General features: G+C 54.4%; 6 protein-coding genes across 6 annotated transcripts; 5 read left to right on the top strand and 1 right to left on the bottom strand.

The window, feature by feature from the left end:
• Positions 1–1,175: 1,175 nt before the first annotated feature.
• On the top strand, positions 1,176–2,523 carry CABS01_13789 (beta-lactamase; the record flags this gene model as incomplete). The annotated part of the gene is made up of 3 exons (XM_060547131.1): positions 1,176–1,700; positions 1,752–2,043; positions 2,108–2,523. The coding sequence occupies 3 exons, from the start codon at positions 1,176–1,178 to the stop codon at positions 2,521–2,523; spliced, it is 1,233 nt and encodes a 410-aa protein (XP_060394474.1).
• Positions 2,524–3,529: 1,006 nt separating this feature from the next.
• Positions 3,530–6,341, top strand: CABS01_13788 (C6 zinc finger domain-containing protein; the record flags this gene model as incomplete). Its single annotated transcript, XM_060547130.1, has 2 exons — positions 3,530–3,644; positions 3,727–6,341. 2 exons carry the CDS (start codon positions 3,530–3,532, stop codon positions 6,339–6,341), a joined length of 2,730 nt encoding a protein of 909 aa, XP_060394473.1.
• A 586-nt stretch (positions 6,342–6,927) lies between these two features.
• Positions 6,928–7,890, top strand: CABS01_13787 (formamidase; the record flags this gene model as incomplete). The annotated part of the gene is made up of 1 exon (XM_060547129.1): positions 6,928–7,890. The coding sequence occupies one exon, from the start codon at positions 6,928–6,930 to the stop codon at positions 7,888–7,890; it is 963 nt and encodes a 320-aa protein (XP_060394472.1).
• Positions 7,891–7,988: 98 nt separating this feature from the next.
• Positions 7,989–11,887, bottom strand: CABS01_13786 (uncharacterized protein; the record flags this gene model as incomplete). Its single annotated transcript, XM_060547128.1, has 2 exons — positions 7,989–11,278; positions 11,356–11,887. The coding sequence occupies 2 exons, from the start codon at positions 11,885–11,887 to the stop codon at positions 7,989–7,991; spliced, it is 3,822 nt and encodes a 1,273-aa protein (XP_060394471.1).
• A 1,431-nt stretch (positions 11,888–13,318) lies between these two features.
• On the top strand, positions 13,319–13,765 carry CABS01_13785 (uncharacterized protein; the record flags this gene model as incomplete). The annotated part of the gene is made up of 1 exon (XM_060547127.1): positions 13,319–13,765. One exon carries the CDS (start codon positions 13,319–13,321, stop codon positions 13,763–13,765), a length of 447 nt encoding a protein of 148 aa, XP_060394470.1.
• A 1,244-nt stretch (positions 13,766–15,009) lies between these two features.
• Positions 15,010–16,179, top strand: CABS01_13784 (uncharacterized protein; the record flags this gene model as incomplete). The annotated part of the gene is made up of 2 exons (XM_060547126.1): positions 15,010–15,185; positions 15,951–16,179. 2 exons carry the CDS (start codon positions 15,010–15,012, stop codon positions 16,177–16,179), a joined length of 405 nt encoding a protein of 134 aa, XP_060394469.1.
• Positions 16,180–19,106: the final 2,927 nt, after the last annotated feature.

Raw genomic sequence — 19,106 nt, 5'->3', positions numbered from 1 at the left:
AGAGTCGAGGGAGTTCAATGCTTCTTATAGCCTCGTGTGACGACATACTGAAGTCTACCTTATCCAGTTCGTTTCGCATGAGACGTGTTGCTTTACGTGACATCAGACGACTACAACGGGTATCCCTAGAGCATCCCCAGAGCACTCCTCCCATGGGGACACTGTACTCCAACATCATGTACGGATACCTTGGAAGAGGCAACCGCAGTTACATTCTCCACATCAACGTCTGCCCGCATTCGTGGCATTGCATCGATATCCCCATTAAAGATACTGCTATTGTCTGTGGAGGGGCCGCAGACGCCGAGGCCCTCAGAGCAACGTTGGACGCATAAGGCCGCAGCAGATAGATGCTCTCTATCCCGCATCACCGGGCGAGGTTGTACTCACCTCAGACATGCAGCAAAACACGTCGAAGTCCGCATATCATTTCCCCTCAAACACTCAAACACCAGCCTCGTCGTCGCGTCTGCACATCCCCGCATCACACCGAAGGGAGGAGAAGACTTCGAAAGGAGGAGCCGCTGCGGATCCGCCCTGCAGGCAAGGCGATGAGCGGATACTGGATGGAGGAGGATTCAAACAAGACGGGATGTCACAGTGAAATGCGGAGAGCCGCTGCGGCCGTGGAGCGGATCCGCAACTGCCGTGACACTACTGTTCTCACAACCGCTTTGCGGGGAAGGCCAAACTCTCAGATTCGCATCGTGGGGAGGGAGGGATGGTCCATGTCTTGAGCCGAGTCAAACTTGGAGAAGTTGGTCTGCCCCCAAGGCCGGAATAGGTGCCGTTCAAAGTGTGTGGTGGTGGTGGTGGTGGTGGTGGTGGTGGTGGGCCGAGGTTGGACGCGGTTCGGATGACTAAAGTACTAAGGTTTGCATCTATTTCGTCAACTTGCGTGCGTTGCGTTCTTGTTTGGGCCTGCAGCTGAGACGATGGGTCCCCGTATTTAATGCTACCGCACCGACATGACTGCTTTGGAAAAGGATAGGCACAGATTGCCAAGACGAAGCTCGGCCGAATTGATCATCTCTGTGATCTTCTTGTGTGTCTGCTGTGAAATCTGAACTCACTCACTCACACCCCTCCTTCCTCACATGAGCCGTTCATCTCATTTATCTTCACACGCCATCTCACTCACACCATAGCAAACTCACATACTCTCACACTCAAAAATGCCTCTCTCATCACAAGCAGTCAACGAAATCAAAGGCATCGTAGACAATGCCGTCACAACCTCCTCCACCGGCATCCCCGGAACAACCGTAGTGGTCATCGACCGCACCGGCACCGAACAATTCGCCCATGCCGCCGGCACCCGGGGCGTCGACTCTTCGGAGCCCATGACCCTGGACAGCGTGTACTGGATCGCCTCGTGCACGAAAATGGTGGTCGGCATCGCGTGCATGCAGCTCGTCGAGAAGGGCCAGCTGAGCCTCGACGACGCGGACCACCTGGAGAAGCTCTGCCCGGAGCTGGCCGACATCAAGGTCCTGACGCCCGAGGGCAAGCTCGTTGACAAGAAGCGCGGCATCACGCTCCGCATGCTGCTGACGCACACGGCTGGGTTCGGGTATACTTTCTTCAGCGAGCGGCTGCGCGATTGGAGTCTGCCAGCGGGGATTGATGAGTTCTCGGGAAGTGTGAGGGATATGGTGCAGCCTTTGTTGTTCCAGCCGGGTGAAGGCTGGGAGTATGGCGTAAGTGAAGTAACAACTGTTGAGACGATGGCCTCTGACTCGGAATTGTAGGTCGGCATTGACTGGGCTGGCATCGCCCTGGAGCGGGCCACGAACATCAGTCTGAACGACTACATCCAGGCCAACGTCTGCCAGCCTCTGGGCCTCAAGAACGTCAACATGATTCCGACACCCTCGATGAAGGCGCAGTTGGCGTACATGCACTACAAGAGGCCCGACGGCAAGTTGGTTCACAGAGACCACCCTCTCCATCGCCCATTGATCGTACAGTCAGAGGAGGAGATCCGCGCCTGCTTCAACAGCGGCGGCGCCGGCATCTTTGCAAAGCCTCAAGAATACACTCGTATGTACTTTGTCCCTCTTTGCTCATGCTCAACTGTTGGATGACTAACTAAAGATCTTCGTAGGCATCCTGGCAGTCTTCCTCAACGACGGGACCTGTCCCATCACAAAAGCCCAAATTCTCAAAAAGGAGACGGTAGACGAAATGTTCTCCAACCAAATCTCAAAGTTCCCAGACTTTGCCCGGCAGGGCGTTCAGGCTGCGAAACCGGAGCTGACCAACGGGATCCCGGAGCTCTACCCGATCCCGGGCAACCCGCCGCAGGGCTGGGGCCTGACGTTCATGATCACGGGCGGGCCAACGGGGCGCTCGAGCGGGACGGCGTGGTGGGCTGGGCTGCCGAACCTGTTCTGGTGGTGCGACCGGGAGAACGGGGTGGCCGGGATCGTGTGCTCGCAGATTCTGCCGTTTGGCGACGCTTCGGTCATGGGGCTCTGGGCGCAGGTTGAGGCTGCTGTGTATAAGGGGCTGAGTGCGTGATGTCTATGAGGATGAACGATTCTCATAATCTCAGTCTAAACACTGTGTTTCCGCGGGTTCGCGTCGTTCTCCTACTGATGAGGCTTGTTTCTCGTCGGAATTTTCGGAAACAGATTTCCATATATGGATGATTTCCTATTGGTCCCCTTTCATCAGAATGAGGCTAGTAATATGTGAGAAGGTCTTGAACCAATTCCATTGCCAGAGACTCAGTGCATGAGGGATGTCCAGCTCGCCATTGGCTTACCCAGGTGCCTAGGTAGGATGCAACTGCAAGACGACCTCAAAGTGGGCTGATTTTCCCATAAGGAACGTCCTGACGGTTGAAGAATGCAGCCAACAACATGGTAAGCTTCAAGAACGTCTAACCAAACCGTTGGATCCCTTGAACCTGCGCCTCGTAAGGTTCACCGAAAGCAGTGGAATCCGGGGTTGACAGCTCTCGCTTCCGGAGGATGGGGAAGCCCCCTCCCTTTCTTTTCCCCGGATCCCATCCCAACCCTGGTTCCCCCAGACCAGCCAACACCGGACTTGGCAACCGGCACACACCAGAGACGGAATCTCCTCGCAGAAGAAGAAGAGGATCTGCGGGGGGAAACATGAACCAACTGGCAAACTCACCGTATGCACCCCGCTTTCTTTTCCCTTGCTGACGCAGGCAACGCTAGAGTCTAAGAAAGGTGAGAGAAGGGGAAAAAAACGCGGGGTTTTGGCGACAGGGACCTCCCCGTGACGACGTCGTTTCGGATGGCCGGGGGATTTGACTGGTCACGAGTTTTGGAACTAGCGGGGATTTTTCTTTGTTGGGGCCTTGAGGGGGGGCAAAAAGAAACTGGAGACAGCTGGAGGACCACACCCACCCCTTCTTTTCCAGCTTCGATTGTCTCGAATCTCCGCCTCACAACCTGGCTCAACCTCCACATTGAAATCTCATCTCACCTCGCCTTGACACATACCCACCGAGCCGTGTGAGAAGCATCACGATAACCGACGATACGCGAATGCGATGAGACGGCAGAATAGCAGCTGCGACCAATGTCGCAAGGGCAAGAGGGCCTGCGACGCGGGCGCCCTCAAGGATATCCAGCTGTGTCTGGATGCAGACCTTCAATGGGAGGTTGGTAGGTAGCACAGAGTGAATTGAGCAATGAGACAACGAAAACACTCTCTCTTCAACCCCGGGACTAATTTCTTGATGAACAGACTGGCAGAGCATGAACGGGCCGTGCTCAAACTGTTCAAAGACGCGCAAGTCGTGCACATTCAACTGGGCCCGGTCACAGCAGGCCCAGCTCCGGGTCCGAAGGCAGTCCGCCGAGAAGACCGCTGCTGCTGCCGCTGCCGGCTCCGCCTCCGCTTCCGCCGCGCCGAGTCGGAAGAGGGTCAAGTCAAATCACAGCAAGAAGGTCAACAACGACAGCAGCAACAGCAACAAAGCCTCTGTATCGCCAGCATCCCAAGGTCCATCAGGTCTGAGTGAGGCCCAACTCGCCGAGCTTCAGTCACTCATCCCGGATCATGTCGCATCATTCACCCACGAGACGCCAAGCTCACATGCCTTTGGCGGAGCAGCAGCAGCAGCAGCAGTAGCAAACGACTTTGGGTTTCCCCAAAACCTATTCACGCTATCCCCCGCCGACGAGCACCTCACCTTCGACCCATCCGCCGACGACGCCGCCTCGCTCCTCTTCCCGGGCCCCTCATCCCTCTCAGCGCCCAGCTGTCTCTCAGATGAGCTACCAGGCTTCGACGACGCCGATCTCGTCTCCATGCACGGCGCCTCGACCATCAGTCTCAGCCCGGACTCGACTTGTTCGACCATGGGCATCGACCCGAATGCCCGCAAGAGGGCGTGGCAGCAGGCGCACGCCATGAACTATGCGCCACCTGGCGGTGCTGGGATCTCAGAGTACTCGGCCACGCAGGCGCTGATTGCGCGGACGAATCAGACGCTCATGACGGATAACCTCATGAAGCTGTACCACGACGTCATGGAGGGCGCGCTCTCGTGCTGGCTGGTGGAGCAGAACTGTCCCTACATCCTAACCCCCACACAGCTGGAGCGCTCGAGTCTCGGCGACGCGCGAGGTCACGACCCGGCGCAGATTCATCTCAATCTGCCCAACAGGATTTACCGCCGCGTCTTCAAGCTCGACAAATCCCTCGCCTCGCTGGGTCTGAAATCGCTCAGCGTATCCGAAGACCGAAAGGCCACGAGAGCGCTACATCTCGCCATCATGGCATTCACGGCGCAGTGGGCACAGGGAAGTCAACGGAGTCAAGCGCGGTACCAGAAGCCAAACGGCTTCGGGGACTCGTCCGCGCCGGGGACCGAACAGGAATTCGACACGGCGCTGCAGATATCATTTTGGAACCAGGCGCAGCGGTGTCTGGACGACTGTGCGGGCGTGGACTCGTTCAAGGTGGCCATGGCGGAGCTCCTTTTTGGCCTCACGCAGAAGAACCAAGAGAGCGCGGAGGGGATCGGGTGGGAGTTTGGCGAAGGGATGGTTGGTCAGAGTCAGTTGGGGTACGATTACGCCAACGGAGACGGGAACGACTGGGAGACGCCGGGGACAAAGGAAAAGGTGCAGACGGCGCTGGACGAGGAAGGGTACTCGCTCTACGTCGAGCGCGGCGCCCGGCGCCTGCACGTTCTCAAGCGCAGGTCTGAAAACTTTGAGAGGAGGAAGAGAGTAAAAGCGCGCGGGACCGCCAACGCGAGGACCGGATCAGGATGGGCTGTCGGCGGCGGAGAAGATGCTCACGGCGAAGAAAAAGCGACGATGAAGATGCTCTTTTGGCTCGCCATCATGTTCGACACCCTATCCTCCGCCATCTCCGACAGACCGCCCGTCGTCTCGGACGAAGACAGCCGCGAGACAGCAACAGCAAAGAAGCAAGACTCGCCGCCCTGCAAAGACGAAGACGACGACACCATCCCGGTAGCGATCCCATCCCCAGAAAGCTGGAACGACCAATTCATCATCAAACGCAACCAGAAACTCGCCCCCCTCCGCTGGCCCTGCCCCACCGACACATTCGAGCGCGAACTCCGCGACGCAGCCCCCGTCAAAGTCCTCCTCTTCCGCAAAATCACACGCATCCAAGCCCTCTCCTCCCGCGGCTCCGCGTCCCCAAAGTCCATCGAGGACGCAATCCAAGACGGGCTGGCGGTGTACCGCCACTGGAACATGATGTACGGCCCCCTGTTCCGGGATTGCATCGAGCACCACGACGCGATCCCCTCCAAGATCCAGAGCTGGTACATTTGTCTGCTGGGACACTGGCTCCTCGCGGCGATGATGATGGCGGATTGTATCGCGCTCGTGGACGAGCAGGGACTGGGCAGCGCGACAAGGGCCGCGGAGAGGGTGGCGAGCGGGTTGGTCGGGGATTTGAGGAGGGCGAGCGTGCGGGAGGTGTCTGATCTCGCGAGGGCGGCTACGCCGCAGCATGATGTAGGCGGGTTGGGGGTGTTGTTGGATTTTCATCCGGCTGTGAAGGAGGGGGCTTTGCTTACGGAGCCGTGGACTATGGTGCTGATTCGGTCGTTTGCGATGGCGGGGACGTTGTTGCTTGAGGAGGCTGGTGGTGGGTTGGGTGTTGGGGATGAGGTTGTGGTGGAGGCGTTGGATCGGTGTGAGGACTGTGTCAAGGCGTTGTGGTATTTGGGGCGCAAGTCGACTTTGTCGAGGCAGGTTGCTGGGATTCTGGGCGGTGGGTTGCTTGCGGAGCGGGCGAAGGGGTTGAGCGTTGAGGGCATGGTTGGGAGTCAGGATTCTTGGAACGTTTTTGGGCCTGTTGAGATTTTGTGATTTGAGCGGCCTTGGGGGTCCAGGGACGGGCCTTGGGTAATGCAAAAGGTGATTAAAAGGAGAGATAGAGTGTATGTATGTCGAGTTGTGCCGACAACTCAACAGTTAATGACGAAGCGACTGGAATACGATGTCACGATCATGGGCCATGTTCCGTTCATGCAGCACACAGCTATCCCCCCCGTTAATGATGCACGACCCTGATGACTGCCACTCCAACAGTTACCTGATATGGTTGATGCCATGACAGAAACGAAGAAGTCCTGAATGCCAGGCTCGAGATCCCTCATCAGCCTTACCAGGAAGATAAACTCCGATCACCTACCGGAGACTCGGTAGATACGTATACCAGACCCGCTCCGTGCCGGGATAAAGGTACGTCACACGCCCCTCAAACCCCGAAACCCCGCATCCGACCGCCGATAAGCAACCCCACCCGCCATCAACCTCCGTTCTCTCCCCCGGAGGACCTCGTTCCTCATCTCACCGACAACAAGACAAGCCTCACAAAACCATCAAAACGCACTCAAACATCCCCGACAGGATTTCTACAAACCACACTCCTCACAGCCCCCGCCCCAAGAAAATGGCCCCCCCCTTCCACATCACATCCGCAAACCCAACCCTCCACTGGTCAAGCAAAACCCCTCCCCTCCTCACCGTCCCCCAAAACCAGCCCGTGACCTTTGACCTCCACGACTCCTCCGGCGGCCAAATCACACCCTCCACGACACCAACCTCCCTCGCGACCCTAAACCTCGCAACCTTTGACCCGATCCACGGCCCCGTCGCCATCGCCGCCGCACACCCAGGCTCCGTCCTCGAAATCGAATTCCTCTCCCTCAAACCCTCTACGGGCTGGGGCTGGACCGCAATCCTCCCCGGCTTCGGACTCCTCGCAGACGACTTTCCAAATCATGTCATTAAGCACTTCCACTGGGACGAGGACGCGACGCATATCGTGTTTAAACCAGGCATCAAGATCCCGCTGCGTCCGTTTCTGGGGATAGCGGGGGTATCACCGGCTGAGGCAGGTCCGTTCCCGACGATTCCGCCGCTGGAGACGGGCGGGAACATAGATTGCAGACACATCACGGCCGGAACCAAACTCTACCTCCCCATCCGCGTCCCGGGGGCGAATTTCTCCTGCGGGGACGGGCATGCCGCGCAAGGAGACGGGGAAGTCTGCGGCACGGCGATCGAGACGCCCATGAAAGCTACGTTGCGGTTTACGGTCCGGGAGGATATGCCGTACGTGACGAGTCCGCACTATGACACGCGCGGGTCGGTGCATGCTCGCGGCCGTAAGGGGGAGGATGAAGGTGGCGTGTATGCGGTGCTGGGGATTGATTCTGACTTGTTGGAGGCGAGTAGGAAGGCGTTGAGGAGTTTGATTGCGTATCTTGTCGCGGAGAGGGGGCTTGAGAGGGAGGAGGCGTATATGCTGTGCAGCATTGCGGCCGATTTGAAGATTGCGGAGATCGTGGATATGCCGAATTTTGCGGTGTCTGCGAGTATTCCTTATTCTATATTTGAGGATGAGTCTTGATCTATCCAGGTACTTTAACATCAAGATTTCGACGGCCCCATCTCCTTCATACACGCATCGTTATGGAGAAGCCATGTCTGTCATTAACCAAGCACGCTTTACTTCCTGAAAGACCCTGCCGAAGCCCTTTTTGAACTCCTTCTGACACCCATGTAATGAAACGCCGGATCACCCATAACACCAATCGTATAGTGCCTCGTCTGGTCGCACTCCCTCCTGAACCACCCCAACCGGAGGTCCAAACCGTGCATATGCCCGTGTACCTCATCCGACGACATCATCTCAGAACCAGGCGGCAGATGAGTCGCCACGTTGGAGTTTTGGAGCAAGCTGGCTGCCGAGGCGATGCTGTGGAACCCGTCCGGCGCGAGGCCCCTCGCATCCATATCCAGCAGCCAGCTAGCCCCGCCGCCGCAGCACCGGATCAAGGCCGACACCAGAGCCCAGATGTTGAACAGGATGACGGCGCCCAGGATGCCTACCACAATGTACGTGATGGTCGGGTTCTGTACGAGCCGGCGGCGACCATTATCATATACGGTCGCCTCCACAACCGGGGCCGGTGCGGGTCCACTTTCGGCGGTGATGAATTTACGGTTCACGACGTTGGCGAGTTGCGCCGAGCTGAGGGCGTAGTTGTGATATATGTCCTGCATCACGTCCGCCTGCTGTCCCTCATCTCCGAATGCCGACATGTCCAGCGTCCCATAGGGCTGGATCAGTGGTCGGAAGGGACCCTCCACCCCCTTGAACTGATCTCCTGTGCCGCCGAGGTCGACTTCTGGGTACATGGCAAACCAAGTGTTCAGATCAAGCGTGGGGTCCAGGGGCCTCGTGGAGGCCATGTCTGGCCGTGGGGGGTTCTCCGGGTCGATGGCGAGACGGCCGTCGGAGAAGATCAGATTCGTTTCCGCGTCGACTTCGACCCAGGAGTATTTACACGTCCAAACGGCGACAAAGGAGAAGTTTTTTTGAGCCGGGTCAAACGCTCCCCAAACATAGGTAGGGTACAGAGCCGTCGTCAAATTTGAGTGCGCCAGCTGGCTCTCGAGCATGCAGCCGTCCACGACTGGGTTCGCTTGCGTTCGAAGCATGCCTGAAAAGTATATGCTCCCCAGCGGATCAGCCGGGTCAGTTATACCGAGGTCGATGTCCTTTTTGATCCTTCTAGGTTTGTCGTTTCCGGGATCACAAAATGTGACAACTACGGCGGCGTAATACGCTACTGTTCCGTTTGTCGTGGTCGTGTTATAATGGCTGATGTCGTACGTATCCTCGCTGAGCTGGGTGCACTGAGACTCGACCTTGGTCGCTGGTGTTGTGATTGCAACCGAAAGGTTCTTGGATGGGTCGAGGGTGTCGATGCTTTCGAAATCATGGAACAAAAGATTGTCGAACGTGTTTTCCGGATAAGTCAAAGAGCCTTCCTCCCGACGGGTCCAAAGACCATTGAACATTTCTTGTTTCGCTGTGTAGTCAAGCTCGTACCCAACGTTGTCTCGTATTTGAAACCAAGTCTTTTGTTGGAATTGAATTGGTGTCGACCCGGGTATGATTTCGACTGTAAAGATAATGGAGATAAGGGAAGTGAGTATCCCGCACACGAGGGCCAGGCTTTGAGAGACCGTGACAGACCAGAGACGGTAACGGAAAGAGTAGTACAGCGCGCGCAGTCCCAGCATATCCAACAGAGAGCGGTCAAGGTCGCAAGAGTTACACGCGGCTCTAGAGAGATGGTAGAGAGTCGCGAGGTCACGATACGACCAATCGCAAGAGCTGATGTAGAGGGATACTCCGAGTGCTATGGTAGCTGGGAAGGAAGTCCACATTAGGTGTAAATAACCGTCTCCATCAATGGTTGCAAGCCCATCCGATGTCTCGGAATGTCGGAGGGTAACAATGAGACTACTCGCGAGCAGTATGGTGAAGATGCAGAATACTACGCGTGATGTCGTTTTCAAGACCAAGGGCGTAAAGGCGCCACTTTTCCAGTCCGGCGATGGGCCTTTGATTTCTGCAGTCCGGTTTGTGATGTCGGGATGATTACTGAGAAACATTGAATTTCCGAGCAGCGTTGCCGGATCGCGGTGCCAGACCGAGGTGTCGTGATAATAACGCCAAAGCAGAAACGTAGTGATGCCGGCGTTGAAAATGAAGAGCGCAATCATCGCTAGGCAAATCTTGGGGTTTATGGTGAGGCGAACGATACGCTGCAGCGATGTACCACTTCCACCGGAGCTTTGCTTCTGTCGAAGATGGTAGTGGCTAGCGAATGGTCCAAGCCTTTGCGTAATGTTCTGGGATGAATCTTGCAACATGTCGGTCGTCACAACCTCTGGGAACTCGGTGGTCGCGTGACCCCTGAACCTCAGATCAACACTGAGCGGACCAGTCCACCCTGAAACTGTATCCGCGTGCCAGATGTCCTTGGGCGGGAGTGAGTTGTTGAACATTGTCATGATGTTTGGCGTGAACAAAGGTCGTCGCTCATCATAGACTGCCATCACTGTCGGCTTCACTCCATCGTCGGTGACCTGGACTTTCGACACCCAAGCGTGAGGCTCGCAGATTACAGCGGCTGGTGGATGTAGATACTCAGACGAGTTATCGCTCCGTAGCTTGAATACCCCATTGTAGTATAGGAAAGCCGGGGCTTGTAAAGGTAATCCGGAACAGGGTCGGGCGACTTTTGAGTCCGTTTGCAAGCCCCAGAATGTGGCATTCAGTCTCGGAGAGGACCAGGCGTCGAAATGCGGGACGATGACTGGTTCTTCGCAACCATCGAATTGAAGCTCCACGGTAAAGTTCATATATAAGCCCCTGCCCTGATAGTTGGCGATGTTGTGCTGTTCCAAGATTGCGTAGGAGTTCAACCTAACGCATTGGGTGCCTAGGAAAAGCCCATCTACGGTGGCCGTTACTGGGTTGGCGACAGTTCCTCGACTGAACTCACTCCCGGTGTAAAACGTTTGAAACGCAAAACCTTCCGCGACCCCATATGGATAGTCGACGTTGAAGTCGTATTGTGCCCTTGCCCTGTAGTAGACGCTGGCGTCCGGCGTGTATGTAGATTCTGGTGTCACCGAATCAAAGGTGTCTTGTAAAAGGACGTCGATAGGGCGTGTAACTTGGAGTTCTGTGAGGCTGTACAATCCAGGGGCAAGGATGATCTGGGCCTTGAGCAAGGCAGAAATGGAAGCCACCAGGAAAACAAGATAATGCCTCCGACGAAATGACCGGGAGAAAACCAGAGGTAAAAGCATCGTGGTGTAGTCGAGTGCTAGATCACTTTCTCCAAGCGAGGGACCTGACCGTAGAGATATCCAAGGCATATACATCATAGCTTGCAGCTCAACTCTAGCCCAGAAGATGGTCAAAATCGTGAGGACTGGACGGTAAAACGTTAGACAGTCGAACGGGTTTTATTCTCCAGATTAAGAGTCGAAGATACGGCGCACTACTTACATGCAGTCGGCCCAAATCGCCACACGTAAGTATGCAATAGACTCTGACGACTCTCGAAAAGCCCGCTGTTGTTGGCTGAGTACCACAGCATGACAGCCAGCGCCACGGCAAGGAAGAGGAAGAGGCTAGCAAAGATTGCTAGCACAAGTGGACGTAGCCAAGTCGGGCGCCATGAAGCTGCCACGCATCTTTTGTGATTGCTCTCCTCATCGATGCCAGCGACTTTAACATTCTCAGTAGCCTTTAACAAGCCATTACTGACATTGGAATCTGTGTAGGAGGTGCTGATCTGTGACTTCGAGGAGGGCTTGATGGATCGAGAGGTGTTTGAAAATTCGGACTCTGCGTTTGCAATAAGGTTTGTCTCTTCGCGAGGCTTCCATATGTCATTATTGCTGGCCGTACCATTTGATGTCTCAACGTAAATGGGTTCGTAGCTGAGGGTCTTTGGCGAGATAGGTTTCCGACGGATGGTGTATGGCTTCTGGCTTTTCTTCCGGTGCCCCCACGGAATATCGTCGCGGTAGTCCATTCTTCTCATAATTCCTCGATACCAATGCCGACCTCTTTTGTCGCAAAGCCAATGAGTCCTGCAGAGGCCGAAAGAGACGAGAAACCGTCTACCGCGGAAAGTAGCTGCGTCTAGGGGCGGGTTGACTGGTTGTCGCCATTTTGTATGTATGAGCCATACGGCTCAGTGCCGCGGAACTGGAGGACCAAGCCGTGGACCCATTGGCCTAAAAGGGAAAACGCCTCGAGATCTTCAATCCTCCACCTGAGGTCGTAATAATGCAACCCAGGCGGGGGTTAAGCGCCGATGCAGGTGGGAGGCTCAGCAAGAGCACAAGAAAACCCACCACCCCACCAAACTGATGGACTCCTCGGAATAGAGCAGAAGGCGACTAAATGCTCGACGCGGTTAATCAAGAAATTCAGTAGGTGCAAACAGGCGCAGATATGGCTGGGTTGATTAAGCGGGCAGCCGCTTGTCGTTAATCAAAATGAAGGGCGTGAGCTTGCTGGAGCGGACGCCGATGCGTCGATGGCCAACTGCGGCGAGCTCGACGTGGCTTGATCATCATGGATCTCCGCCTCCTTGTCGGAAGGATGCGTTTCGAATTCACTGTTGCATGATATGATTGAATGAAACGGGACTTTGGTGATTGGGGGTTGTGTTGGTTGTTGGAAGTTCAGAGTGGGAAGCTGCATGTTGGTTGTTGGTTGAACTGCAACGCTCACTGCCTTGGTTTCCAGGTTCCTAAAAATATCGAGGCCGATTGCGACCCACTTCCGAGCCGATGGGTGGATCCAACGGAAGCCGAAAAGCGGCACCTCGAATGTTGGAATTCGGAAGGTACGGAGGTTACCCCGCAGAGCAGCTTCGAGAGCGCCGCATTCCAGAGTATCGATTACTGTCGCAAAACTCGGAAAGCCGAGGCCACCCCAATCTGCACAATCAATGGGATTTTCTTGCCGTGTAAGGTAATGAAGTCCCGACGGACCTCTCGGCCTAGAAGTCCGTCTCGGCTGCTAAAGAGCGCCGAGTCCGGGGCGATCGGCTAAAGACTGCATCTTCCTTTCGGGTGACCTTGCCAATCAGCAGATCTTTCTGTCTGTCATATAAGCTGACTGCCGAGAGGGGTCACACCGTCACAGCAGAATAGCGTCAACCTTCGTGCTCTTCACGGCTCCAACGGTTGGGAAAAGACTCGAACATGTGGTAGTACCTCAAGTATGTACATGCCTAAGGTACCTTACCTTTCTTATTAGTGGGCCGCTTTTCAAAACCATGGAAACGCAATAGGACCAGCAATAAATGCCGAAGACCGTGTGTAGGTAGGCAAATTTGAGCACGAATAGAACTGAAGGGAAGACGTAAAGAGATATAAGACAGACTGTGGCCCGTCTACTCTGGCCGCAATTGCCGTTCATCTCAATCTTTATTAAATCACACTCGCCAAACATGACGTCCGAAGAAACTCTCCCCGAACGATGGGTCGCAGCCTGGTCCAGCGACGACCCGGCCGCTTTCGCGCAGCTCTTTGCGCCGAACGGCGTCTACATTGACCACGGCTCACAACTCCACGTGACGCGGATGGACAACCACCATCGGGTCTGGCGCAACGCCGTTCCCGACTTCAAGGCGGTGCTGGACCCGTCTACGCCCATTTGGTGGGCCAAGAACGACGGCGTTGATGGGAAAACGAGAACGACTTGTGTGTTTAGGTCTCTGATGAACGGGACGTTTCTGGGATCATTGCCTAGGAAGGCGGCGACGGGAGCGGAGTGGTGTTTTGTGGCGATGGTTTGTATGGAGATTGAGGACGGATTGATTTTGAAGCTGGATGAGTTTTATCGGGATAGCTTTGAGAGGGGTGTTCCGGTGGATCAGTTTCTTCGGGATGCGTAAAGAATGGAACGTCTTTGTCTTGATGCTTCTTCTGTGGATCTCTCCACCATCCACAATTTTACAATACCCCTAATTGAGTTCCATAACTTGTGTCAATAGTGTCGAGGTTGCAAGTCGTCTTGTGCCGCAAACTACGCAAATACAATCCCGCTCACCAACTCACTCGATACCTAGATGTGCAGCCATCACCAGGTCTGGTCCGATCAATAAGTCTCGATTCTCTTCCATTGGTTTCTCAAAGAAGAGCAGCAGAGTGGATTGGTGGATCGAGCCTAGACCGTTGCGGTGATTGAGGCCGGAAACAGACAGCGCCAGGGCCGAATTAGGGGTGGACCAGCGGCACAGCGGCAGTGGGCGGCTCGCTAGGCCCGCCAACCGACGGGGGCAGCGGCGCCATCCAATTTGGGACCGACGATAAGGACACGTGGAGAGCGATAAGACATGCTGTGGGGCCACCTTTAAATTTGTTTTTACCTCTGGCTGGTAGGTACGTACTGCCTCCTGTCCACCACCAGGAAACCCCCAACACTTCCAATCGAACGGGCACACAAACCGCCGGCTTCCCTCTCCGTCCCTCGTCTCTCTGGTTCCTCCTCCCGCAAGAATTGTGGCCACTTGTTCAGTGTCGTCTTGTCTTTATTATCCACTGCAACCTTGTTTAATTATCAAGCCTTGTCTCTTTGACAAACACCCGCTCGTCCCTTGCTTTCTCCCCCTCGTGGCACCAAGACTTTCTCCTACAAACTTCCGTACGGGTATTGAATAGCGTTTACTCGCAGCACACGCGCATTAATCGCAATCACCCACAACCAAAACATAATCAGACTCGAGTCACAATATCGCAGCACCGGAAACCAGGGCCCCAATACCAACCGCTGTCGCTTCAACGCTTTGCCCCTCCTCGCGTGAGAGTCTCGACTCTCCCCGGACCCCCCGGCCACCTGATCATCACTCCCAGCCCCCCATCTCGCCCTCGTGGCCCTGGAAGTGGCACTCGCAGAGTCGCAGCAACACCTCATCTTTTGCCCTCCGTTCGTCAATCGTCGTCAGTCACACCGCAACAACCGCTGCTGCGCGAGTATCCGCCTCCGAACAGCAGACTACTGCACCTACGCTCTCCAGAATCCAGACTTCCCACCTCTCTACTTTTCTTTCGCCCTCTTTTACCCTGCATTTCTGCAGCAAAGAGAACCACGTCAGGTCTCACCGCTACGTCAACGGCATCGAAAAACCTGCAGCCCATCATGTTCGCCTTCCTTCACACCCTGCTCGAGTTCAACTCCCACGTCACGCTATTCCAGCGTATGATGTTCCTGTTCTCCTTCTGCCTCTCTGGCATCATTCTCGCGGTCCAGGCCTCGCAGGCTGGGGAACCGGATCACTTGCGCATCCGCTGGACGCGCTTGACGGAACAGAGTCGGTGAGTTTATGTCTCTTTGCTTTTGGTCTCTGTCTTTCTCTCGTCTACGGATACTCCCTGCATCGCCCGTCTTGTCAACGAGGCGGCATAGTTCCAGACATCTATCTGAACTCCCTTCCGTCTGAACTATGAATGATGAGCGTCAAACTCAATCAAACCCTCCAATCCATCCCTCCCTGACTTTCGCCTCCTTGCTTGCTTGCTTGCTTCTTCTTCCCGTCTACTCTTTGCACCTATTGTTTCAATGCGCATTGCAAAATCTCCCCTCTCCCTTGTCTCTTTGACTTTCAAACTTCCGTGCGCAGGAAACCCGGCAGGCGGCAAGCGCCAATCTGCATCTGCAAGGCTTGCCCAAGGGCCCCAAGGACCCCCCAAAATCCCACCATCAGCGCCACCTGGTTCTTCCATGCGACAAGGTTTCAAAGAAGAAAATCCCCGCAATTTAATCATTTCCCTTTTATTTTTGGGGACAAAGATCCAACACCTTACACCACACCCAACTCATTGAACGGACGGTTCCACGAATCCACGGACGATCGCAAACGCGCTAGCTCCAAGGTTACCTTACCTTGTTTTGCCCGTCCACATTTCATTTTTCCAAGGCAGCTGAGGGTGGGGGTGGTACCGTGGTAGTACCAAAGCGGTCCAGCCCATTCATCTAGCACCCACCCACCTCAACCTTTTTATAAGACCAACGCCATGGAACCACACTTACCATACGTTCGTGACCTCTTTTTCTTGTTGCTGACCTGTCCCCATTCGCAGTCCCTACTGGTACACTTTCTACGTCACCCAAGTCTTCCTCTTCGTCACCGGCGCCTACCCCATGCTCTACGACAAGATGACAATGTACATTGGCAGCGGCTACGAGGAGCAGATCCTCAACATCATCTGGGTCGGTCTGCTCAGCGTCGAGGCCCTCATGGTTGCCGGCGTCGCCGGTGTCGCGATTACGCGCAAGTTCAAGGGCGCGCCGAAGCAGAAGACGAACTGAGGCCGCATTGCGGATACTGCGAGATTCTATACCCTTATCTTTTTGTTGCTGCTGTCTATATTCGAGATCTATCTATCCCTCCTACCAGTGGGGACGAAGAACATATACCTTTTGGGCGAAAGATATCACGCCTGCATATATTGCATCTATGGAGTCGGGGGGCTGTTTTGAATATACCATTTTATCGCATTGCGCTCGCTTGCTATTCGAGTGTGCCATTCCGAGTGACCAACGGTCATCATCCTACCTACGAAGAACGATGAATCGGTTCGAAAGACAACTAGATCCAAGAACGAAAGACTAGACAGACGGGCAACGAGACCCAAACATACAAACACCACTACCAGCGAGCGAAGAATCCAGCCTCGAATTACTACAAGATACCCACGACTTATCCCGCATCACACCACAAGGGAAGGTCATGAAAGAACGATTGAACGACGATACGAGAACGTGAGGCGTGAGTGCTTCACGTAACGAAACGGCCATTCAGGATGGAGCCCTCGGTTCTGGACTGCCAACCCGCCGTTAGCATGGAAATATTTAGCCGCCAAAGGGAATCAGGCACGAGCATACTAGGGCAGGGATAATACATGATGGGTGGGCTTCGCTTCGCCTGAACCGGCAGCCGCCGCATGGCAACAGGGCCGGCTCAATGCCCGAATTACGCGGGATTCACTATGGATAGGAAGAGGTACCCCGCGGCTATTGACCACGAGGGTTCTGCGGGGTCATACCCGCACCAAGCAGGAAACGTCAGCGGCATCGGCATCACAAGGAAGCCACTCTCATCATGGAGTAGAAGGTTGGAGACGGATGTCGTGGATCTAGGATATAAAGCGACTACGTATCTTAGCTCCAAGAATCAGCGTCTTATGCCTCAAGGTAGTCGAGAATACTACCAGATGCAAACTATCCACCCAAGGTTTCCGAGATTGGTCACTTCGCTCTACACGTGACCACGTGCCGTGCATACGACTTGCTTAGTTGAGACTATCTTAGTGTATGGGAGAGATGCCCTTGGAGGGGGGTTAAATTGCTGTGAAGGAAGCTGTTGACGACAAACTTCATTCCTTGGGTACGAGAATATCTCAAACCGTGTCTGTTAGTCCGCATAAGCGAGATCCTTCGAGGCTTCGGTGCGCAATGTTACTGCGAAGTGGCTACTATTGCCAAAGTCTAGGTGAGAGACGTCCTTTGAGGGGGTCAAAATTGCTGTGAAACGGACTAGCATCTGCAACAGCCGCTTGTGCAGAAGACAGTCCTAGCTGCGTCAGCGTTTCTGATTTTGATAGGATGAGCCGACATACCGAAACTTCTGACCCCCCTTCGGTTTGGTTCAGGATGCAGCCAGGATGCACGACGGGAGGGCCAGCAGCTGGTCATTTTTCCATTTGAGCTACGCTGAGCAGGGTTCTGAGATGTTGATAGGGCAGGTATGATGCGTCAGCCGAGCGTTTGGGGAGAGAGCCTGGCGATTGATAGCCTTGGGGTGAGTTAAGAATGCAGTGAAGGTTTCTCTGAGTGGTCGATTTGCTGCTGATGACGAAGCAAACGAGCACACTGGTTGACGTCCTTAGGGTGAATTAAGAATGCAGTGAAGGTCTGCATTACTACGTATGCACATCGACCCTCGCCTACATTAGCGCCTGGCCTTGGAACGCACGGTGAGGTTCGCCTGATGTACATACATACATACACGTGCAGTGGCTTGCCAATGTGTGATACTCTTGGGAAGGCTTCTATGTCAGTTAAAGTACGGTACAATTCTTGGGCATATCCCGTGGGAATCTTGCCATACGGTCGCGCGAGAATTCGAGGGTGATCTTTCGCAAAACTGTGTCCCAAATCACTTTCAAAAGGTAGGAGAAGCTTGACGTATGCATCCACGTACCACCCTATCTAAAGACCAGCTTAGTACAACAGGTATTCACCTCAGGTTGTTCCAGCCACTTCGTCTCGTCGCTTTATAGAATCGACTCGTGGAGCGGAAAAGACTTGATGCGTGTACACTTCTAGATGACGGTGTCCTATGGGAGGCCTGCTTCGCTGACGGGAAGCCTTAAGCTTCGCCAATAGGCTGTCAGGGCCACGCTCAAGTGCTTGATGTACCAGAAAACGCATGTGCAAAGGCGTCCGTAAACACATCCTTAGTGTGGGCTAAAAATGCAGTGAATGGAAAAAAGGGTGTTCAGGAGCGCGACAGCACACCCTCTTTTGTAACAACCTAACTTAAACCGGCATTACTGTATTACCACTTTCGTCGACCTCAGCCTCAGTCTCACTCATATCCTCCTTTGAATGGGGGGTTTCTCGTAGTGCTGAATTGAGGTCATGGCAGCACCGATTTGAGAACTAGATTCATTTGATTTAACAGCGGCGACGGCAATCTCACCATCAACGTCCTGGACATGTCAGGAATTGAAGCTTCTCAACATCGAGTAACTTAATCCATAGCATATTGCGGATGAGCTTTGTGTATTGAAGTAATAGATCTCGACAGGAAGAGTTCAATTTCTCATTATCATGTTGCCACCCCCTTCTTTCTCGTGAAGTGTCTTCAGCTTCGACATATCTGACTTTTCTAGAAACTCACTCACCGCCGTAGAAGTCATGAATACGTTGCCCATAGCAATCCAAGACTGGAGCTCCTCAAGCTGCTATTCCCCAATAGCCTTACTGCAAAGGTGAATGAGTGAGGAATACTCCATAAGCGTGCCACATGTGAATTGATCTTCTCCTCATCCTTGCTCTTCGCCAGAGTAAGGAGATCCCAACAGCTCTCTGACGCGACGATGACCAGCGTGTCGCAAGTCGGGTTTATTGTATGTGTGAGGAACACGTGAGTGAATTGACTTTGTGTGCTTTACACGCTTACAGTTAGATCTCCGCGGCGCGAACTCTAACTAAGGTATCTCAACGCTCTC

This window comes from Colletotrichum abscissum (assembly GCF_030869225.1).
Source record: "Colletotrichum abscissum strain IMI 504890 chromosome Unknown Scaffold_48.1, whole genome shotgun sequence".
NCBI lineage: Eukaryota > Fungi > Ascomycota > Sordariomycetes > Glomerellales > Glomerellaceae > Colletotrichum > Colletotrichum abscissum.
Note: the sequence above shows the minus strand (reverse complement) of the source record. Positions and strands in the feature narration are given on the sequence as shown.